General features: G+C 41.4%; 1 protein-coding gene across 6 annotated transcripts in view; it reads right to left on the reverse strand.

Annotated features, from left to right (window-relative positions):
* Positions 1-900: 900 nt before the first annotated feature.
* qkia (QKI, KH domain containing, RNA binding a) overlaps positions 901-24,877 on the reverse strand; it is a 68,212-nt gene continuing 44,235 nt past the window's right edge. Inside the window, exons 5-8 of one of the 6 annotated variants that reach the window (XM_034525327.1) lie at positions 12,298-12,385; positions 10,347-10,787; positions 8,332-8,406; positions 901-7,125 (exon numbers count right to left, since the gene is read on the reverse strand). In XM_034525327.1, coding sequence (XP_034381218.1) covers positions 7,109-7,125; positions 8,332-8,406; positions 10,347-10,787; positions 12,298-12,385 — 621 coding nt within the window. In that variant the 3' untranslated portion in view covers positions 901-7,108. Of the gene's footprint in view, positions 7,126-7,584; positions 8,407-10,346; positions 10,788-12,297; positions 12,386-24,877 lie in introns of those variants that run through there. The other 5 variants (XM_034525329.1, XM_034525331.1, XM_034525328.1 and 2 more) reach the window with 5 other exon arrangements.

Here is a 24,877-nt window from a genome sequence, read left to right on the forward strand (position 1 = left end):
TATAATTATTTTGTTCACCAAAAAGTAATTCAGACAAAGAATAGACTCCAGAGAGGTCAAACTCCCTGTTATGAAACAACTGATTATATTTCATTATATTTATTATCCATTTGATTTATGGAATCTGAAACAAAACTAAGGTTTCATTATGTTGAAAATAATTTGAAGTGGAAATAGTAAGGTCAAATATATCAGAGATCGATTAGTTTTATTATTATTATTACATGTCATTTAGCTGACGCTTTTATCCAAAGCGACTTACAATACGTTTATTATAACGGTGAAGGCATTAAACATTGGATTTGAAATACCTTTTATGAGAATCTCTGATTTTGTCTGATTGAATAAATGTAATATTAGCATTTCTAGAAGCTGCAGCTCATTCAGTGTGACGTGCCGCTTGGTGAGTGGCTGACCTCTGGGGTGAGTTCACCGTGTGCAGCAGTGACACGCCGACACTTCGCTGTGTATCGTCAGCCTGTGTAAAAATACATCCGTCTCCAATTCAGCATTCAGTTTTCTCCGGGTGCCACACCACTTCATGTCACCTGTCGTGCATGGACCAGACCCGAGTGACACACAGACCCGGTTGTCCTCAGCTCAGACGTGAGAAGTCCATTTAGACATCAGCCAGAAATGAGTTTCATCTCCAGACACAAAGCTTTTGCTGTGACCCTCGCAGAAGGTCAACATTTTACCACAATGGCAGTAAAAAGAGAGCTGGATCTCACTTTGAGAACCGCTCCACCAGTGTTGAACTTTCACATTTCATTTCCTGCAAATGCGGCGCACCTACCTTTAAAACGTCCCAAATCACAGCAAAGCCAAAGAAATGATGTCACCGATAAAGAAGAATGAGCAGAAGTAAAAAAGGACCAGTCGAGGTAAAGCAGTCAGAGGAAAGCTTGTAAATATGCTTCTTTATTGCACACATGACATTTGTTTTCCTTCTTCCTTTTTTTTTTTTTTTTGGTGTGAGCAACAAAAACTGGCATTACATGTTTTACACCCTATTCAAAGTTCTGAGTCTAACCCTCTATAAAAACAAGGTAACACAAAGACAAAATAAAAGCGACTTCACATAAAAACTTGAAAATGAAAAAAAATATTTTCAGATTTTAGTGCATCACTATATGGATGAGGAACTTACAGAATAGGAAAATTTTAGGAAAAAATGATGATACTTTCGATGCATACTTTTCACAGTCAAAGAATTAACACAAAAATCCAGTGGGGCTATAAAAAAAAAGTAGTCTCATTCTGTATTTTAGTAGCGTTTGCCCTTGAACCACCTGAGTGCTACCGATTGGTTAACCTGCCGTTTAACTCATTGGAGGAATGTTTGTTAAACAGAACAGAAGAAAAATAAAAGATTGACAGGTGAGAAGGTGGTTAGTAGATAAATGCACTAAATGCCCTGCGACGGAGCTGAAAGGCACTGAGAACTCAGCCAGAGATGCATCCTGCACACTGGGGTCCAATCTAGGAAAATATTATATTGATCAAATTCAAATCATGATCCATTAAGCCGAAGTTTAATGGCGGGGAAACATCCGAGACAAAACAAATTCCCCATATGTGGTCAAACTTTTCCAGTTTATGTTTTAGTGCGTTTTTTTTGTGCTGAAAAAAAAGGAAGTGTGGACATTTACTTTTTGTGTTCAACAAAAAACCTTCTTGGCGAGATGAAGGAAGACAGAACATTGGCACTTGAATGATAAAGTACAAAAATAAATTAATTTCCCAATCGCAGGAAAAAAAGGCACTTTTAACTCACAGATGCAATATTTCAGGCAGTGTTTTCAATACATTGTGCTCTGGAAAAAAAACTTGCATTTTTCATCAGCTTGGTGGCTGAAAACCTCTCCGGCATAAATAAAGCGAAGCTCGTGACGGCATTAATATATCGACTGCTAATGTACGGATTGTAGCTCTAGCTGCATATGGCAAATAAGAGCCAAACATGAACGGCCAATCCGACATTAATAAATTGAAAAAAATCCTATGGCTGACAAGAAAAAAAGTAAAGGGGAATAAACTATTAAGGATGGCTGCCATTAATCCAATCGCCATCTCTACTTGCTGGTGTTTAAGCAGGCGTTAGAGGCGAAAACACCCGTTTTCAGATCAAAGACAAAAAAATGTTAATATCAGAGAGAGGAAAATGTTAAGTTTGCTGTTAGGACACCTTTAATCCTTCCTTGTTCTTTGCTTGCTGAGACATGAAGAGAATTGCAACAGTTAAGGCCAAGATGTTTTGTGTTGTGCAGATTTAAAAAGGAGGAGAAAAAAAGGGAAAATAAATCTGGAGGCATCACTCAGTGGGTTAAAGTAATAAGGATTAATGAATTAATCTTTTTGCTCCTGTGTCAGTGTCAATACCTTGAATTAGTGGGGGAAGAAAAAAAAAAAGATGAATAGAGAGAAGAGAGCCGACTGAACCCAGGGACAAGTGCACTGTAGTCGAGTGAACGACACACACTGGCAGTGTTTGACAGAAAACAATAAATACTAGCTCGCTGAAAGCCATATCAGCATTTTACACCGGAAGGAATAGTACGGTTGTTTTGATCCCAAAGTACTTCATATTGGCAGTCTACTGGTGTGTGTCTAAGCATTATGGATGCTCCCAAACGGCCCAGTATTAGCCATTATATCAATAAGCTGAATTGGGAGAAGTGTTCACCAAACAGACAACAGCTGGCGATAACTATAATGCTGCTATCCAGGCATAACACGCCTTAGAGGCAACGAGGCAAAGAGACTGGGGACAGATTTAGACGATCACACAACCGCCATCTATGCGTCTGTTGTAAATTATTTATTTATAAAACGCGTGATCGTGAACTCTACATAATTCACAGTAAAATAAATTCTTTTGAGATGACGATTATTTGCAGTATCTTTGCACAGATTATAACTAGCCCTGCACTAACCACTATTTAGAGAAAGAGGACACTGGTGGACGTTTGAGTTTTTGACTTTTGTGTGCACACAAATCACCCCGTTAGTGAGAGTGCGCTTTTGTTCAGCTGACCCAGAAGTTAACCAGTGACCTCTAATAATGTACACTTTCCAATCCCACCCACAGACACTGCGACGTTTCCTCCCGTCTCGTGGGGTCAGTGACACAGAAGGACGGGACAACCAACAGGAGAGTCGACGAGACACAGCAGCAGTGTTGGAACTGAGCGGGGAGGCAAGTGTGAAGAGTGTCAGCAGAGTTCTGCAGCACAGGGGTGAGAGTGCGTGAGCGGGAGTGAGGGACGTTTATCAACTCGTGCAGTTTCCAGTTAGGCTGTGTGTGTGTGTGTGTGTGTGTTTAGTAATTGTATGCGGAGCATATGTGCAAAATGGACGAGTGTGTGCTTGTGTGCGTATGTAGTGTGTAAGTGGTGGCCAGACACCAGTTTTAATGTGTTAGTCCGTGAACCAGACCAAGGTAATACATTCATGAAACTGGTTAAAAACACAAGACAAAATATCAGCAAGTTAGTAAAATTCTTACTAAGAATGTTTTATTAAAATAAATGCCAAGAGGTTAATAAGAAAAATAACAGCATACACCATGAAAACTAAATGCAAGCATGTAAAAATACTTATGACAAGAAAACTAATAAAGAAGCTAATGAGTTAAACAAGCTGGGAATAGGCAAGAAAACAAAACCAAATATAACAGGGAAAAGGCAACACTCCCCACAAGAGACAGCTTTCAAGATGTAAAAGAGGATGGGGAGGGGAGGAAGAGAGGGGACGTTTTGGGGGAGGGAGTTGCATGTGGAGTTCATAAAAAAAAAAAGCACTCAGAAACATGATTAATATACATATAAAATGAGATTAGAAAAATACATTATAAACCTGTAACAATGGCTGTTAATTACATTATCATACATGTAGTAGGCAGGCCAGAGAGAATACGGTAGGTATATAGTTAACCTTTCACCTGATGGACTTATCCAGCCTTTCACAATGACACAGCAAGTTGTAACATTGCAGAAGGAATTTTCTTAATACTGTCAAATGCTGAATAGCCATCACTTGCTCCACTTTAATATTGCATTTCAATTTAAAATAATAACACTGAGAAAGAAAAATTAATTGACCTTTCGGTGTAACAGCATGATGAAAGAGCTATGAATAGAAAAACAAACTGTCATGGGTAATATTGGGATCTAAGAATTCTTCAATTTAATATTACGAGAATACTTTACCTTCCAGCAAAAAACTGTCAGTTGTTTCAATAACTGAAAACCATTTGGCTGTGAAATAGAGTTGCTCGTTTCATTATCCAGCATTTCGTTGGCCCATTATAAATCTCGTGATTGTATTGATAGTTTGTTGTCAAAATGACATCGAGAAACACGGACTGGAGGCTTTCAGTTGACAGCTATTGAAACAAATGGGCTTAATGCCAACGGGGACGACGCCCCCGTTTTCCCTATCCATTACCTTGAACGTTATGCTTTTTCCTCAGCTCATGATCATAACATGTTCCGGCAGACTACTGCATTGCTATCGGCAGTTCAATTTGTTCTAGGAAGTTAGTCACAGTCACCAAAAATCAGGACAATATTTCATGTGATCATTAAAATCTAAATAAAAAAAGAGGACAAATCCTGCACATACATAAGAGTAAAGGGCCATCAAGTAAAAGGAAAAACAAAAACAAAATAATTTCAGGAAGACAAAACCATGGCACATATTTTAGCTGGTCAAAACGACTGCTATTCTTTTTGCATAGAATAACTTCGGTAACGCCACGATATGGTGGGAGCTACCCTGCTCGACTACTCGGAGCATGTAACACTAGCCATTCCTCTCTGCGCCATCTTGGTGGGTGCTGGATATTATTGAACACAACTGGAATACTCAGAAAACAGAAACCACTGTTGATAAGGCACTTTGATTTGATCCTTTTGAAACTCTCGAGGCGTTCGTCTCGCTGTGATCCTCGCTAACTTTTCAAAGGTTAGGACTGTTTTGGTCTTCGTCTTCCTTTCCAATCATATCCAAGTAACAGCACTTTTTCTTCACCCACTCAGTTTTTTCTGTTTTCCCACTTTAAAACTTTTTTTTTTTATTTGATTTTTTTTTCCGATTTTGTAACTGCAAGTAAAGTATCAAAAGCTAGAATTGCCAAAAATAGATTTTTTAATTTTTTTTATCTTCTCCAGCACCCTGTAAAATTATCTATTTTTTGTTCACTTATGTATTTGTATATGCAATGACAGATATCTACATTTGTATATATTTATATATATATTTTATATATATATATATATATAAGACGTATGTATAAAGCAATTTGAACAGGCAGGCATGGCTTTCACATCCTATTTTTTTCTTGAGAGAGTTGAACAAAGATTGTAGCTCAGGAGCTAGACTGCGATCGAAGGGAGATGTGACACATTGTGGATGCGCTTTTGGAGGGTTTGTCATGTGTGGAAAACAAATGTTTCATACTGAAAATAAATCAGACTAAAAATAAAAAAAAATTCGAATTTGCAGGAAGGCTCATATTATATCCACTTATGACTTAGGTTAAAAATAAAAGACAATTGGCCAAATGTTGAGATGCAAAAAATAAAATAGACATAAAACATATTTTGGCAATGTGGCTGATGAAACAAACTAATATAGAAAGCTCATGACAAAAGCCTCTATGTGCAGAACTTCAAAGGGCCCTTCCCCTAGCTGTAATTGAGTAGCGTGTTGATTTAGTGTTAACTGCCTGCTTTCACCTCCTCAGAAAAAGACAGAGCATTAATGGGTCAAAGGTATTCTAACTGATTGGCTGTCTGTTCCAGTGGAAAGCAGGCGCACATCTTTCCAAACTATAAAATCACAAAGAGAGCCCTCTGTGAGACAGATGCATAATTGCAGATATATAATTCATTTGAAAACCCTTTGGCTAAATATGCACACTTAATACTTTTTTTTTTGTCTTTTCGATCACAGCTCAGCTAACTCATTGAGATCATTTTCTAAATACACCAGGCACTGTATAATGGATGTAGTGTGGATGGGGACGTAGCAATGGTCAGTAGCTAATAAGCACTGCCCCAATGTCCCCGAAGCCTCAGCACACCCTACTTTCATTGTAGTATTAATTAAAAAACACACACACAGACCCATCAGCCCAAACGGAGACTTTCCCATCTTGCCCTTCATCATTTCTTAGTTTCTGCAGCCCGTTTCAAACACGAGATTGCTTTTGTTTTCCAGAGGTAACCACCTGCCTTATTTTGGCTCGTCAATCTAAGCAAAGCTAATTAGTCAAATATGAACAACAAGGAAACCAAAATCAAGTGGAGAAAATGAGTAAAATGTAAAGCCAAAAAAGGGGAGGAAAATAAAACAACACATAAATCAAAAAAAGCTCTTTTTGCAATTGTTTCAGCCATGCTTGTTTTAAAACGGACAGAAAGCTGTTTGGAGGGCACACCCAGAATGTGTCAGCTCATAATTACATTTTAGAGCTCAACAACTGCACTACATGTGAAAAATGACAGAAATTAAACAAGTTAATGTGAGTGTATGTTCTCTTTCCTTCTATTTCTTTTTCTCTCCCAATAGATAGAAACAGGGTGGGGTGGGGGGCTCCGGAGGTTGTTGTTTATATTTCAGGGGGATCATGTTTATTACTCTGAAACCAAATGGTTTGCGTCAAATAGATATTTAACTTTTATTCATCCAAGTGAGGTCACCAATTTAGAGCGATTAAAGGAGTGGGCAGGTTGGGGGTCTTTATTGCTATATAATTCAGTGCAGATTTATGAGTAATACCACAAACACATCCACCCAATATATGATTCATGAAGAAAAAGAAAGAGAAAGAATGGGAACTGAACTCAATGAACAGAGGGAAAAATATGGATATTGCACAACTTGGTTGGGTTTTGTTGTGTTTCTGTGAAGATTCTCCATTGGTTTCTACTTTTTTCAGAACGTGTTAGGGTAACTGTACTCTCTCTCTCTCTCTCTCTCTCTTTCTCTCTCACTTGCGTCCGAGAGGCTAGCAAAAGGCAATTACCAGTTAACTGATCAGCAGGCAGGCTTGGGGCGGCTCGTCATTGGGTGAAGAGTTCAGAGGTCAGAAGGTCATGTGTTAGTTGCCGGTGGCGGCTAGGTGGTTAGAAACAAAAACAAAACAAACAGAAAAAAAAGATAGAAAGGATATTAGTCAGCAAGAAGAGACTGGAATGACATCATTTTAACAATAAAATGAATGCAATCTCTTATGTCACCCCCTGCTCCTAATTCCCGTGCCAATGTGAGATGAACCCAGCTAATCTCAACATAATCATGACGTTGTCACGTCATGATCCTGACTACTAAGCCCCCACCCTAAATCAGGTAGCATGGCGGTTTAATTTAAGTGCACATTGCCCCTCAAAATCAAAACAGAAGCAAAGAGAGGTCGAACAGACAAAGAGAATAAGAACAACAACAATCTAGTGTTTTAGTGTCTGTCAAGTTGGAGTGCAAGTTACAGACAGTGTGATTAGTGGTAAGGAGTCTCACTAATGTTATGTGAGGGATAACTGGCTAGTGTTACATGTGCAATGAATAGATGAATCTATGTTTTCCGATTCTTTCTTTATTTAGCAGTATATTATTTATATAATATAAATATACACCATAACCATAAATACATTTGATATAAAATGCTCAAATATAAAATGACAGTACCTCATGTACAACTGAAATATTTAAAATGTGTTAATCTATAATCAATATACTGGAGAGATTGCAAGCTTATGTCTGTGCGTGTCTTTCTTCAATAGAAAAATAAAATGCAAAATAAATTTAAATTTCAAGGTGAAATGGTGAGTGGTAGCAGCATGACAACTTGTCTTCTGCCCACCAGGTCTCTCAGATGCAGTATATAAATGCTATTCCTTTTTTCTTTGCTCCTTATGAGCCAAGGAGATAAATCATGTATGGGAACAAGCCTGTCCCATTTTAGGCTCTAATCTCACATCAGAGGAATGTCATTATACACCTTTAACACTGCCTGCAAAGTACTACCTGTCTTGGCTTCACAGCTGCATACACCAAAAGCTGTTCGGATAACTTTTGCCTGAGCTTTGACATATACATTATCTACAGAACACTGTATATGTTAAGTACTAAATGTAAACAAAATGTGCATACCACAATCAACCATTTAGCTGGTGTGTGGATGTATGGGGTAGGAAAGGTAGTGGGGGAAAAGAAAACAAAATACAATACAGATGATTCCTAACTAAGGCATCGAGGCATAATAGGCATAATAATCATTGAAAGTCATCAATCAATAGCAGAGTGTAGCTAAGAGACTAAACTGACCTCTGTCAGCGGTCACAATCCTTTGGTAAGGATGGACCCGCGTGTCATGCCGTCTCACTTTAGAAGCCATTGCACCTAGATTGTAACAGGTCCACAAGGTTAGAAACCATTCACTTTGAGCAGGGGAAAAACAGTCATCTTTAACAGTAATAACATTCACATTTTAACCATTATCATTATAATGCTTAGATAATACAATACACAGAAAAGCAACATAATACAGATTATAGTACATATACACACACACACACACCACACAGAGCTTCTTTTTATGTGTAGAAAAATGCAGTAGAAAAAAATACGCCTTTTTGGAGTTTTACTTTAAAATGCATAACTTAAGTAATAAAATTCCACAGTGCTCAGAGTTATAGAGGACTCTTTGAAAAGGGGGCAGGCAAAGGGTAAAGGCTTCTGGGCTGTCTGAAAAAATAATGTGATTCTTCCTTTGGGATACAGAGGGGGGGATTGAGAGAAATGTGTCTCTTTATTTTGAAAGGTGGGGAAATCCAATACAGCTCTGATGGTAATTGAATAGTGCCAGACACCACCTGCCTCTTCCTCTCTTTCATTTTCTCTTTCCCTCTTTTACCATTTCTCTCCAGGTCAATCTGTTCACTGGCGGCAGAGGCTGTCATTTTCCTCTTATATTTGTCATAACTGACGTCGTCCTACTGCAGTGGTCGAGTCTGTCTTGTGTATGCAACACAAACAAGCTGTTTGTTTAAGTACTACATAAATGTGATGCGCAGGAATTACGAAAAACAAATCAAGTCGTCCGAGAGGAAGAGGGGACATGGGAAATAAGTTAGAAAATTCAACAAGGATTTTGTTCTGGCATTGTTAGACGTTAAGAGCGCGTTTTGGCTGATGACTAAGCAACCACCTACACTACTCTGAGGAAGCAGAAGGCCGGACATTCCTTTATTGTCAGAGAAGCCAATAGTGGCTGGAGACAGTAGCGCAGGCAGCCCAACCAAGTGCACGAGTGTGTGCGAGTATGAGAACGAGTGTTTCCACACAGGGCCCTGTGTTGCTGAAGGCACCAATCGATAATGTGAGTAAATAATATGCACTAAGCTGGTGTTACCCTGCAAGTTAAGAGAAAAGCCAGTCAGCTGGCCCTGTCTGTTATAGACATGACTCCCAGAGGCACGTCAAATGCACAGGTTGGCTAAGATCAGGCTAGTGTCTGTTGTTGTGAACAACATCAGAGTACTGTGTCATATTAAAGCAAGTGACAAACGACTCTTCCGTCTTAACTTGGGAAATAGCTTTGCTTTTGTTAACCACAGCTTCAATGATACATATGGTGTTCATATAAGACTATTTCATCAATAGATGTGCAGTTATCTCTTTGGTAGCAGAGCTTAAAGCACCATTGAGAATATATAGAGCATCACATTGAACGGTCTACTCCTGATGCAGAAACTATGGGGAGCGTCAGGTGTGAGCACATAGCTCAAGTTCAAGGGGGGTGAAGCTAAGACAATGGAGAGAGGGGAGGGAGAAGAAAAAAGGGAAGAATTGAGGAATTTAATGAACATTCCCAGTGGGAGTGAGAAAGGGACTATCTACAGGCATCAAGGCCTGCCTGCAGAGAACCGCACAGTAAAATGATTTCAAAAGCTGCAGAAATCCGAGGGGATCTGCCGCCAGACTGAATATGCCTTCAGGCCAGTGCATGAAAGGGTTAGAGAGCAGGCTGCGTGTATGAGAGTGTGTTTCTGTCGGCACGCCTCAATTCACACTGAGCCAAGCGCTCCTATATGAACCTTGCAGAAAGAGACTAATCTAAACCTGAGAGCATAATTGTTTGGCGAGAACACAACTAAAACAGTGAAGTAACCGTAGTCTGAATTATAAACTTTCCAAGAGCCTAGCCTCCCCTTTGCCTTTTTAATACAGTGTCCATATGAGCCACATAGCTGGTTATTCCATTACCAAGAGCTTCACCAGCACATCCACTCTGTGAGTTTGTCTGTTTTTTTATCCTCAGGTGGACACGACATATTTACCTTTCAACAATTCTTGACTGTGGCTCATGGCAGCCATGTCCAGCACCCCAGCTCCAGGGTAAAACAAGCTTCCCTCCTGTCCAAGCTGGCCAAAGTTGGCCAATGTACCTGCTGGACCCATGCTTCCCCAGGCTCTCTTACCTAGAACCCCACTGTGCTCGATGGGGTACTCCAGCAGGGAGGTGGGTGCCAGGGCGTAAGGGTAGTCGTAAGGGGTAGTGTAGATAAGCCCGCCATCCGGTGAGGGAGGCACCAGGGTGGGGGTGCCATTGGGCATCATGGCAGCCATCTGAGGGGACCGGATGAGGTTCATGATTTGACCCCCACCCGGTGTTGGGGGCCGGAGTGCCTGGGGAGGCATCACCTGACCTGTGGGGGTCGCTATGAGACGTTGGCCCTGAGCGGCTGCTGCCGCCGCTGCAAGAGAGAATGCAAGGGTGGCTGCCATAAGCAAGAGAGCAAAGGACAGGAGTAGAAAGAAAGAAGAAGGACAAGAGATAAAAGTGTAGTGTGGTTGATCATAATCACAGATGAACAGTGAAAGGTGAAAATACAAAAGGAGGAAAAAGAAGCGGTAACGGGAAGTGGCAAGTAGAGAGGGGAGAGGAAGGGGGCAAAAGGGAAAATTAGTCCATGCAATGATCATGGTGGTGAACCACAAAAGCCACAATCTGTTGCAAAGGAAAAGTCAACATCACCAAACAAAATAAGAACAATGCCCCTCACACCAAAACGCAAGAAGCACAAAATGCTGCAGTTATCCCAATGCATTCAAAGCATACAAATCACCACGGCAGCTATACATTCATCTACTGGAAATGGCACAGGTGAGGTAATCAAAACACATGCCAACAGAAACAGACCTGTTGACTAGCTGTAGAGGAGAAACACTCAATGAAGAGAATGTTTCACAAAAGACGGTTTAGGAATTTTGGCCTGAATATGATCACTGAAGACAACATTTAAGTAGTTAGTAACTTAAACAATGTTGATCCCCCACATAGTCAGCAGTCCATTTAAGTTGGATAAAGTACAGGCAAACACACAAATATATTTTGGGGGGGTTCTGCATCAGCGCGTGCCATGAGCTGTGCCACACAAGCTTCCCAAAAGGCAGGTCAATAAAGCACTTTGGCAACTAGAGTTAGATGGTGGGCCAGTTCAGCGTGGCTATCATTTTAGCAGATACATATTAAATAAGGAAAATTAAACTGAAATTAAGCACCTATAGTTTCATTTCATAAATCTGAGTCCAAGTATATGGAAACACCCAGTTTCTGATGTTACGATAACAAATTAAATTTTTAATGATAATTAAGACCATAACCAAGGGTCCAGAGAGTAAGTGTACAAGTTCTGGACGTACACAATATTTGTGCTTTACATGATTTGTTAACACAAAAAAAGCTTTTTTGTGTTTAATTCATAAATGAATAACTAAATTGTTTTCTTTTCATAATTCCAATTTTGGATCACTATTGAAGAACGAATGATACAGGGATCGATTAAAGAGCAAACAATGTAGACATGTGAGCTAGTGACTAACATGCAGATAAGAGCAGGTGGAATACAGCAATGTGCTAAAGGAGTTCGCCAAGAGCAAGTGATACAGAGTGATGGCATCTGGATTGCAGGATGGGGGAGGAAGAAGTAACAGTAGAACAGAATGGAAAATTTCCTACTCATGGTTGGGTAGGAGGAAGTAAACATGGATTGTTTGGAGCTTGAGAGAAAGACGTCTGCTAGTGGTCACAGATAATATGATGTGTGTACACAGAAAGTCTGACTACACATACATTTAAATAAAAAGTAAACAGTATGAGTTAATGAGAAATACATAACATATATCATTAAGTATGGTCAATAAAGTTAGATGAGATGTTTATAGTGCAAAACAGATGGATTGTGTAAATTGTCTATACTGTATATGTGTGTGTGGAAGCTCACTTACGTGTTTTGATGTTGTTGTCTCTGTAGGTCCCATTGAGAATCGCCAGCTCCATCAGCTGCATCTTCTTCAAATTGTCTTCTCCCTCGGCCTGTGAAAAAAAGGAACTTTAATGTCCATTCACAATAACACACCACACACTAATTCCAATTAATTCCACAAGCTGAGGCCCCTTTATAGGCCAATTGAAACAATCCACATGGCGAACATTTCACCAAATTGCATGCCCGGGTGTTATTAAAAAGCTACAGTGGGGAAGCTAAATCATTTCGACAATACATGTCGTCTGTTGTCTACAAGCACCGGTTGGATTGGGTTTAGGGAAACAGAGATGGAGATAAGCTAAAATGCTGTTTCCATGGCAGAGTGCCCTGTTACTAAAATGCTGACAGGCACGTTAAGTGCGGGAATGCATATTCATAATCCATATCAGAATGATAATTACTGTAATTTTCTTTGCTCCCTTGTGCGCAATCAAATGTGCAATAACCACCCTGGCTAATGTCAGTCCTGTCAATTAATGTTTGTATAAATAAATACAAAAGCCGCAGCCACTGTCATTATCACCAAATTAGGGGACTGAAATTATTCACGGAAAGCAATTAAGACAGCACCCCTCCTCCCACTCACACCCATCCATTCTTCTCTGCACCTCCTCACCTCCACCCCCAAACTCCATTTCCCCTGAAGCTACAGAACACTCAATAACCATGACAACACAAAAGCCCCTGTGATTTTCCAGGTTGTACGTCATAATTTCAGCAGGGCCTTACGTGAGTTACTCTAGTGAGTTATGGAAGGGTGCAAGAGAAGCCTCGAAGACCTCAGTTTCACCTGAAGTGGACTATTGATTTCATGCCTTAACTTATGCAGTACAAGTACAAATAATACAGTACAAGAATGGTGGCTCATGCATATACACATAAACGCATCATGCACACCCGGAGTAAGACCGACCAGTAATAAAAGCAGGAGGGCAGTCACTGAACATCCTTGGTTTCTCTATTCTATCTCTGCACAGAGGGTGTCTCCTGGACCAAGTTTAACAACAGTATGCTGTTCTATTCAGACGATGATAAGGAAAGAAAGACGTAGAAGGAGGAAGTAAAGAAAAGGGATGAGGGCTCAGAGTTAAGCCCTCCCTTGAGACTCCTCTTCAACACGGCCACAGAGAGAAGAAGAGAAAGAGTGAGGTTAAGCAAGAGAAAAAGTGACAGAGCCTGGTCTCCCTTGACTAAATATAAAAGCAGTGGCTTCAGAACAGTCACAGCTCACACATTCATTCAGCAGTGTGTGTGTGTGTGTGTGTGCAATGTTTAGTGTACCGCAGAGCTGCCAATTAATGAAGCAAGGAAATTCTCTCTACTGCTTTCTCTCTCGTAGTTCTCTGGTTCTTTTAATGGGGAAGACTTGAAGCACAAAAATTACGACAAAAAATTCCAAGCTACAATACTTTTCCCTGCAAAGACAGAGAAACGATTATCCGTGCAAACATTCGTGAAACTTAAATGATTCAAATATTTCTCATATCTAATGTTTTGATGATGTGCAGCCGAGCACAGCCTTATAATGCAGCCTAATATAAAAAAATGATATACTCCAAATAAGTTACAATCCAATTGTCAATTAATTCTGTTCAAAATAACATGGTCTTATACAACTGTGAACAGAACTTTATATCAAACCAGCATGCAGCTATGAAAAGTAAAAATGTTACCAAAAAAAAACACCCAACCACACCCAAGTATCTAGTAAAATAGTTGCCAAGCCCTTGGAGGTGACGAGAGGGCTACTATTTAGATGCTGCAATGTCCATGTAAACAAGCCCTGAAATAACTGCCTTTCACACATTAACACTATTGAATCCAATATCCAATTGTCTCCAATTTCTTTGTAACATCCTTTTCTCAGAGTTCTTTCTTTTATCTACATCCCAAATTAAAATAAGATCTTGACCTCTACACCTTTGTACAGTAAAAAAGCAAAATAAAAGTCTGTACTTTGCTTTTATGAATTAAAACAGCTGCCTTTTCCTTCAGTGTGTGTGTGTGTGTGTGTGTGTACATGTCTTGAAAGAAACTGTGGCTCTTTGAAAGTGGGCCAAGCTGACAAAACTGAGAAATGAGGAAGGAAAGAGAAAAAGACTAGACAAAATAAGGATATAACTTCACCAGATGCTAATCATGAGGGGGCTCCATGATGTGCTTTCAAAGCTTAACACGTTTGTGGCAACAATAAATCAAACATTTGTGTTTGCTCTTTTATTGTCACTGTATGGATAGCTGTACAAACACTATATACTCTCCTGAAACCACGCTCTGCTCGCTAGCTTTCCATACCACAAAGGCCTGCTGTATACCAACAATAATTAAAATGGTTCCTTAGATGTTCCTCTCGAATCTAACACAGGAAGCCCTCACAAGCACAGTGCATCCCTGCAGTATGAGTGCAAAATGGACAACCACAGATCAATGGTGTTTTGTGGCCCCACTTAAATACTTTGTGACTAGAGTAATCTTTTGAAAGTTCAGACAAAATAATGAGCACATTCAGGCGTTGTTAGAAGTGGGTTGATCTCTCATATGGATGAGAGGGAGTACAGCGAGGGTAGTTTGGCAGCAGGCTGCAGCTCAAGACAATTGCATGTTGAGTGTAAGGGCTGTTTGTGTGTGTTGTATGATGATGGATCGGCAGGGCCGTGAGGGTTAAATGAGCACGGGGCAAGAGGGTGCCATCATCCATCCAAGTCTGCATAGGTGGTGGCAAACTGTCGGTTGAGAGGAGAGAGACACGAAATAGAGGGCAGTGAGAAAGGAAGAGCATAGATGCGGCTGCTAGGATGAGTTGAGTGCTGCTGTGTGTGCAACGTGTGTATCCCCAGTGGACAGGCAGACAGACAGATAGTTTCTGTTTTACATGTGAAACAAGTACATTTCCCTCAAATAAAATTCAAAGCAACATTTCCCCATTTTTCTCCATTTTTGTTCTCCGACAGACTTTGCGAAGTGTTAGCAGCCTGGTTTGAGCTACACAACTAGTAAGATAGCAGAATTAAGACAGCTGCAGACAGGAGACACAAGACCAGGATAAACCAAAAGATAATGCAGGTGATACAGCTGGAGTGGGCTTGGACCGACTTATGTCGTATTGCCAGCTTCCTACTGCAGAAGCGCAGCTCGGATGAATGTTTGATGAACAGCGCCAGAGTGAGCAGTTAGGTGTTGCCACAATTAACAGATTTCTCAGTCAGAATGCACCAACCATAATAAAATGGTTCAATCAGACGTAGCCATCACTGGGCTGTGTGTGTACGCACGCTGCATGTGTGCGTCTAATGATCTGGCTGCTTGAATTCCCGAGAGGGGAATAGCTGCTGAATTATAAAATGACAGGGATGAGGGAAGGAAGTTTTCCTTTATCATCCCTAACACGCACACATGCATGTGCGTAACAAGCACACATACCGACACGCTCCTGTCCATCAGCGGAAAAGCCACTCAATAAAGCTGCTCTATCCACAAGAATCAGATTCAATCAATGAGTCCTATTTGTGAAATCAGCAGAGCGGTAAAAGCTATCAAGGAGGAGCAAGTCAGAGGGATGAGGGAAGGAGGGAAGAGGAGCAGGAGGGAGAAAAAGGGAGACTGTAGTGCGATGAGCTAAAGTAGGTGAGCCGTGTCCCACTGTCACTAACCGACAACTCTGCGATGAGGTCACTAGATGCATGCTAAATCACTGTCATACTGAACTCTCTTTTGCCTCTCTCCTGATCAAAGCTTGCGGTTAAGAGTTGATGACAAACAAACTGTAGCTAAAGACAATTGTTACAGACAATAGAGCTCATGTTCAATGCTACATGTGCATGTGGACAACAATAAGCAACAGATGAGCGGCTGTCTGAGTGTCTCACCCTCAGATAAACGCAAAAGGCGCCTGGTTTTGGTTGGATGAATTTGCTCATGTCTATGGCTGCAACTGAGGGGGAGTCTTTGCTCATATCTGGCAAGAGTCACTGTCTATGCAGCTCAGCTCAACTAACAGCTCAGCTTGGCATGATGAAATGATGAGTGGAGAGACAGATAGAACGAAAAGGTGGAACAAAATAGCACCAGGAGGAGAAAAAGTGCTGCAGACCAAGTACAAGAGAAAGTGTGAATACATCTTTGAGTTGTTGGAGGGATGGAAAGATATGCAAAAAGAAGAAATGGATAGCGGGAGAATATGAGAGAAGATAAGACGGACAGCGTAGTGAAAACCAATTTGTCTGCTCTAGAGAGGGCTGACACTAGCTAAGGCCTGCTTTCCTTCCCTGGCCTCACTGCCAGTAATCACAAACAGGCGTATGTGCACATGTGTGAAGACAAACACACTACCGCACACATTTCTTGGGCCTTAGCAGGGGCCCGGGTCAGGCTCCCACCCAACTACTCCAATTACCTCAGCAGTAAACACAGCCTGCCCTGGCTGCCTCCTGGGATACAGAGGCAGAATGTGTAGAACTGTAAACGGGGAGAAAATCCTGCAGAGTGGAGGAGGTGGTATTGGGAGTCTTGGGGAGGGAGGAGTAGATGACTTCATGTAGAGGGGTGGAACTGGTAGTGGCAGCAGCTGTTTTTTCTCCCGTAACGCTCCCTCTCTCACTTCCTTTTTGGTTCCTTCCCAAACTCTAACATCTGGAGGAAAATGATTACTCTCGCCCTGCTGCCAAAACGACTTATCAACAATTCCACACTCTGAAGAGGAAGGAATGAGTACTTGTAGCAAGGTTCAAAACTTCTCCACATTAACGCAAACCTGGAAGTTGGATTGGCTAAGAAATGAAAACACATGTGCAGCAAACCTGATTCCCATGTTTTCAACGACAAGACTATCAATCAAAAAACTACTGCAGCAAAAAAGGTTTAAAAAAAAATACATATATATGCCAAAGACATCTTTTTTTTTTTTATTATGGAAAACATGCATCAATCAAATAATATAGGAATGTAAACACTACATATTTACAATACATAAAAACGAACCATTTATAACTATATCACATCAACTACAGGAGACTAAACAATCAGATAACCTTTTACCGTTTCTCTTTCATAAAGAGCACTGGAGGAAGTGCAGCATGTCCTTTGTCAAATTCACTCCTGCACAAAAGCAATTGTCTTTCCTCTGACTTGCTCTTCGGCTTCTGTGAACATATCTGCCAAGGGAATCAGGCCTCAACTGTATTTTCCTTTTCCCCAAAGACTAACAACGCAATCTCCCGCAACTCTCCTCTCTGACTGTCTTATACCTTCACAACACCCCAGCAAAGCCGCTTTATTTCTCCGTTCCTCCTTTGCTCCCTTCCTCACTCTCAGACAGCTCTGTTAGCGATGTGCGCCATTAGTCATGCTAAACCACCAACACACTAGCTCATTAGCATAGAAGTGAACCTGACTCCAGTCAGATTATTACAAACTCATCATGGCTGCTCCGCCCCATTAATGTCAATCATACAGCTTACTGAGGTACAGTTGAAAGTGGCACATTACAAAGCCAGGAACCAACTCTTCTGTTAATACTTCATTTTCTGCATCATAACAAAGCTCATAAGTGCCAAGGCCTCAAAGTAAAAGTGCTTTGTCTGCTGTCGTGTTGGCTGGTACTCGGGGTGTTACTATATGTTGCAGAGAAGTATACTTTAATTGGCAGAGCCTAGTTTACTTCCACAGCTTCTCTGGGGTTATCCATTACATGCAAAGTAAGTATGGTTGGCGGACGCAGTCTGGGCCCTGGCACTGGCTCTTGGATCTATGGGGCTTATAATAGCTTTATATTATGATGAAAGGGGTGAAGTGGGCAGCCATGGTTCTCTGTGCTACTCCCACCAATATCAACTGACACACATACATACATAGACTCAGTGCCACTGACAGGAGAAAGGAGAGTAAAAAGAGAAGAACTGAAAATCAGTTTTTCCTACCAGCTCAGTGCACTCTTGAACTGAAAGGGGGGGAGGAGGACAAGAAAAAAAAGATAGTTTTCCCTCTCCCATCAAAAGCATTTCTAGTAGTACAAGGGAAAAGCTGTGCAGAAATTCTGAGTGATCTTGTTTATCCTCAGAAACTGGGCTGTTATTCCATGTAACATAACAGCATTAACAACGGATTAATCTTCATATAAATAACCTAGAAAAATACATACAGATTTACCAACAAGATTTAAATGTATCATTAAAGCTTGTTGGTTTGCACCGGATTTGAAAAACAGATGAGACCTTACAGACGAAGAGCAGGAGGGATCATTCAGTCCCTCCATGTTGTACAGCCCAATAAACAGCTGTCTGTTTCTCCCGTCCCCTTTCTCTCATCATGTGTTCCCTGCCTACCAATAGCATTCCCTCTCCTTCCTCTCCTCCCAGCACTTATTCCCAATTTGTAATCTGAGTTTCTACCTTATTCAGCCACCCCTATTCTTTTTCTCCTTTCGCTTTCCCTCGCCTCCGTGTATACCTCATTCCACCAGGCTGCCAGACGGTGTATTGTTCTGTCGCTGCAATCCTTTAATGCCATCCAATCGAGCAGGGAATATCTTGAAGGGATTTGGCCAGGGATGATTTCAGAGCTTTAAATACTGCTAGGGGATTTGCATCATTCAAAGATCCTGACTCCTAAAACAGGGATCTAAGCACCTCCTGCTAGACGTGGATTCAAACCTGGAACCCTTTGAATGGATCTATGGACATATGCAGTCATATTATTACTTTTTATATTTTAGACTCTTTCCTTGGGTGTCCTCTGCCTATCTGGCTACATGCAACCTGACACACACACATAATTAATACTTCCTTCAATCATTTACATGCAAGACGGATTATGGGAGAAATGTTGATGTCCAGTTAATTCACAAAGAAATGCATCTTCTCTACAATGCAAAAATGTGTCACCAAAAACACAACTTTCACTAGGATTTGTATGATAGTGGTATAGATGTTGCATGCCTTAGCTGCCAAGAAAAAGAAAAAAAACATTGGGATTTAAACATAGCTTTTTGAACAGAAAAGAAGAGGGTTGGTTTTAGTTTTGTTGTGCCGCAGTGAACACAACCCAAGTTCCACTATGGGAAAACCAGTCAGCGCCGTAGACAGCAAGTGAAGTATTGTAAACATCAATGCTACAATAACAGCGAGAAAGAGAAGGACTGTGATGAACAAACCAAATGAACCCGAGTAAAACCAAAAAAGAAAGCTCCTACACTCGGGACACCATGGAGGAGGCAAAGAAAGCCATCAGTCCAGAGTCGGCTGGTGGGACTGAGAGTGTGAGAGTTTGAAATGACTTCAGCAACGGCTGGCAAAGCAAAGCATCACAGACTGTAGGGGCTGAATTTGACGTGCGGCCTTTGGGCTCTCTAAACGCTGAGCTCTACACAATCCTATTTTCTTGCCTAAACACTGGGACACACAGTCGCATGAGAGACAGAGATGAAAGCACTGTGTGTGTGTGTGTGTGTGTGTGTGTTGCCACTTTGCAGATGAAGCTTGGCCCTAGTAGTGCCTCTAGGGAAGTTCAGAAACTACATTGAGTGGACAATGTATAAAGCGGAGTGTGAGAGACAAAGGCGCAGAGCGTCAGAAAGACAATGTGCACAAGTCCCAATCAGCATAGGACCTTTGGAGATGCAGGTTCCTAACCACAGCTCCCCTACGAATCGACCCACAAGCATATGCACACATGAACATTTCCACACAGAAACACACACATCTGCATTGCCTTGCCACTCTGTAAAGGGATTAAGGAGACCTTCAAAGAGAGGCAGAGAGATTGGCCAGGGGCCTGTAGGGTCCCACTCCGTGCCACTGGGGGACCAGGGCAGATTAAAACTGCCTGGGCTTCTCAGCATGCCTTGTATATAACCGTCTACTTTCCCTACACAGTGTATTAAGACACTTGAAAACCCCCTGGAGCAGCCACAACCAGGTGGATTAAGAAGCAGGCTATTTTACAGGGACCTAGGTGGTTAGAGACCAAAGTGCACGTGTAAGTGCGTGAACTTACATTTAATAAAACAGGACAGTATAAGTGGGTATAGCAATCTGGTAAGTGGTGCAGAGGGCCTGTGTACATAGAATGCACCTTCTCTGGGGATCTTGGTTGAGTTAAAATGAACAAAAACAAGAGAAGAAACAGGACTTATTCCCAGAAGAGGGAAGAAATGAAAGCGATGGATTAGAAACAGGATGATGTTTCAAGGAGGAATAAGGGAAGAACCCAAGAGACAGAAAGTGCTAATTGCAGTGTGATGAAGCTGAGGTGTGGTTCAGGACAATAATGGAGGACAATTTTTCAGAATTTAAGACACAGAGCTACCACCAACAAGTGACGTGGCACCAGTTTTCATTATTCTAGCCTAACATTTAGGCTTGTTCAACTAGTCAGACTTAACTCATGCGTGTTTGTTTTAGTGATTAATAGTTGAATTATCCATCACTATTAAGAATTATATGGGATTCAAAATATATCCCTCTATGATACATTGGTTCCATATGTGCAGATATTTTCAGCAACTGAACTTGTTTTTGGCATAACTGCAGCATGTGTGCCTCATGCAGATACCGCAACATAAAAGTTGAAGCTTACAGTGACAAATTACATAATTTAGGACAATGCAAGGTGCATGTTACCGTGCTTCTCCATTTCTTGCCTGATTTTTCACACCAGTGAGTTGGTGAATGACGGATATAAAACAAGCAAGGAAAGGTGATAAAAGGTGCCATTCAGCACAAATGTTATTGCAATCTGAATCTTTTCCCCGCTTTAGACTTTTTACCATTTCTTGTGGCTGGCTGCGTGAGCAGACTCCTGATGATGAGGGGAACAGCGAGCAGGGTGGAATTCAAAGTCACACTGCCTCTTTCTTTGTTCTTGTTTTCATTGCTGCATTGCTCTGTCACCATGTGAAAGCACACATTTCTGAGACAGGAACCCCACAACTAATGAGCATACTATAGGTCTGCCCCCAGGGAAACACACATATACAATAAATTCAATCTAAATTAAACACAATTACTTGCATGATGACAAAGTCATTGAAGCTGTTTCTTTGTGCAAACTCTTTAAATAGTATTTATTTAAATGGCATGCGACTATATAGCTACATATAGGAGGCAGAGGGGCCAAGTTTCTGAGACCGGTTGCAGAAGTCTGCCCAGATTTCAGTTGGGGGCCAGGAAATTTAACCGGAGGGGGAAAAGACGAGGGAAGGTGGCCAGGCATAGGCAGGTTGAGCCCTGCAGGGGTTCTGTTTCTTTAGGGTTAGAACCATTAGACAGGTGACAGGTGTCTGCCATCCAGGAGAGCCATAGAGCTGGAGATGAGGAGAGATGGGCAGATGGAGATGCCCTTGGGCCAAGACAGGACCAAGTCCCTCCTGTTGGGTTTGAGCTGAAAGGGACTTGGCACACATGGAAAGAAGCTCAATGGTTACTCCATGTAGTGCAGCAATTGGACGCATATACTCTAGGAATGTGTGCGACTTGGGAATCATTAAAAAGAGGTGCAAACTTGGAACAACAAGGTCTTTCTCCTCTCCGCACAATATATGGTAAACATATTGTTATAGTTTTATAATGCATTGTTTGTCATCATGTTTTGTGTGACTGGCTCCAGCCTGCTCTGTGGTTTGTAACCTGTGCTGTTAACAGGATGTCGTGGACTTCCGGCCACTGGAGATACAGTACTTTAAGAGAGTGGTGAATGGCTTGTCCCCCTCAATCACATAGAGAGAGAATAAGAGCAGCAGACAGCAGGCGAAAGGGTGAAAACACATCAAAAACAAAACACACACACCTTTACTTGGCCTGATACTGTAGGTGAAAGAAAGGTGGTAGATAAACAAAGTGAAAAAGACAATATATGTTGGTCCTCGTCTTTAATGTGATTGACAGATGAGGTTTCGCTTCCTGCACATTTGAGCTGGTAAATACAAAATATTCTCTTTCATACTCTCATAGGTAAGGCCGATGTAAAAATAGCTCCCAGATTCTACTGCAAATTTAAAAAAATGTTATGACTAATTGAATGTGTGTTCATGTTGAGCACATTCTGTACTGGGAAGCAAGTGAGGGTGATGTTGAGTTTGCTTTCAGGTGTTTTGAGTTAATGCCAAAATACAGGCCCGAGAAATTAAGCTTTGTATTATTGTCTGAAGTGTAGTTTAAGAGTGGTTGATGAACTTGAGCTCTCTTGTTGTTATTTATGTTACCAATAAGTTCATTAGAAATAAAAGGCTGTGAGCAGGGCATGTACAAATGTAGACATACATGCTCGAGTGGATATGGTTTCACCCAACAGGGTTTCAATCATGGTCACTTCTCTAACACTAACCAATCAAATGACATGCAGCCAAAATCATTATTGACATAAGTGTTGGAAAAGCCGCATCTGTTTCCTGTGGTAAAACGGTTTGAGTGGTCAAATCCAATTATCCAATGGATCATTAATTAAAAGGCAATTTATACACCACAGTTTTAGCGTTTGCTCTCCTGGTTACACGGTTTCAATAGGTGTCTGTGAAGTACCCGCCTCAAATGTGTTAGCAGGGTATATAAGGACCAAAAGGCTGAGTACAAAGACTGAGGATTTGAAGAGAGGCCAGCTCCTTTCTCTACTGCTTGGGAGTGAATGGAAGCTAAATTACTACACACATTAAAGACAAAGTAAGAAAACAGCATTGGAGGAGGAGCAGGGATGTAGGCTTGCAGTCTCAAGTAGAGGTCACCAAGTCAAGGAAGCCAATTAAAAAGATGATTAACATTCACGTGGAAGATGCAGTGTCTACGTGCAGGTGGGAAATGGGAAATAACACACATATACACACACGGTGAGATCAGGAGGTTAATATGATTCAATCCAACTCCTCCATTAAGCCTGATGAAGGTAATAACAGCCTACAGGGATGGCGAGGCTGCAAGGTTGGCATAAAACTACCCACCTACTGCCTACCCGAAAGGCCCCAAAGCCTATTTAAAATGGCTGGCATAGTGACATAATGGCTATGTTTGTCATTATCACATTTGCATGTAAACACATGTACAGTGCATGGGATAAGAACAGATCACATTGTGTTGATCGTGTCGATGTCACAGCCTTAGATCTGCAGCTCTACTGCAGGCCTTGGAGCTCGGTTACAGGCAATACACAATATGGTGTGGTGGTGAGATTTCACGGGATGATAAAAACACACCAGCTTATTTCATGACACCTCAACTTTGTTTTACCTTTCAGAAACCAAACGATACCTAATCTCAGAAACACCTGTTTTTGACTATTGCCTTTAGAAGCGCTAACATAGTATGCATCAAGCATCAATGGCATGCACCAATTGATGAGGTTCAATTAAAATGTGAGCTTCTGTTCTTATGGACATGGCTGGATATTATGCATGACAGAGGACGTGGGGTGGAAGGGGGTGTAAATAGGAGTAAATAAAAAAAGGAGAATGGTAGTGATAGGTAGGCCTACCAGAGAATAAACATCATTAATTGGGGAGGTACACAAGGATGGATGCAGCCAGATGGTGTTTTGTACTCATTTGTCATACACTGCTGACAGAGAGAGAGGGGAGGACAGAATGCGAGCTAAAAAGCAAAGGAAACCAAAAAAAAGGTGGTTATTGATTGCAAAGTCGGCACACTGCTACCTAGAAAAGACTTCCACTGTTTAAATCCAGCTCTGCTTGTTCTGAATCATCTTCTCTCTGTGCCTTTCCTGCCTGAGTGGTTCTGATACCATTGTAGCACTCTGCCAAGCCGGATGCATACTGGCAAGTACAGACGCAACACCCCGCAGATCGCCAAACTTGGCGACCATTAAGGTCCATCTGTCTTGCTTTTACAAAAACACCATCTAGTGTATGTTTGTCCATAGCAAAGTGAAAGAGAAAAAAGAAAGAAATGGAGTAGGCACAGAAGGCTCAGGGGAGCAAGGGACAGGAATAAGAACAAAGGGGCCGGCGTACAGGTTTCCCTAAAAGAAACTTCATGGTGGCCTAGAAGTACTACAATGCCCCTGGTTAGCCAAACATGGAAAAGGATGGAGGGCTCTCACTTTGTTATCCCCTGCCAAGGCATTTATAAAAATTAAAACAAAAGTGGAGTGATGAAACCTTCTCATAATTATCATAATGTGCACTAGAACTACATAAGTGAAAAGAAATACCAAAAAGAGAACTTAAAAAAAGGGGGCAATAGAAGGACTTCGGGGAACATGGGGAGATGGAGCACAACAGGGAGCAGTCGGCATGAGCAAGATTGCAGGACTGGGCTCCCAACGTGTTGCAAACAGAGTGGTGCTCCAGGCCGCTGGTCTGCTACCGTGCTCACTTTGTTCTCAGCAATGACAGTTTCATTCAGCGAGCCTTGGCTCTCCAGGGCCAAAGTGCCCCTGCACCAACTAGCTCTTTCTTTCACTGTGTGCGGTTCTCCTTTCAAAACTAACAATTTTCTGCTTCTCATGTGCTCTATTCTGTGTGTGTGCACCTCGATTCGTGTATTGTAGATACATTGCGGCAAGTGCCTACTGTCACTGCACTGAATCAAATGTAGAGC

The sequence above is a fragment of the Cyclopterus lumpus genome, chromosome 22, assembly GCF_009769545.1.
Source record: "Cyclopterus lumpus isolate fCycLum1 chromosome 22, fCycLum1.pri, whole genome shotgun sequence".
Lineage (NCBI taxonomy): Eukaryota > Metazoa > Chordata > Actinopteri > Perciformes > Cyclopteridae > Cyclopterus > Cyclopterus lumpus.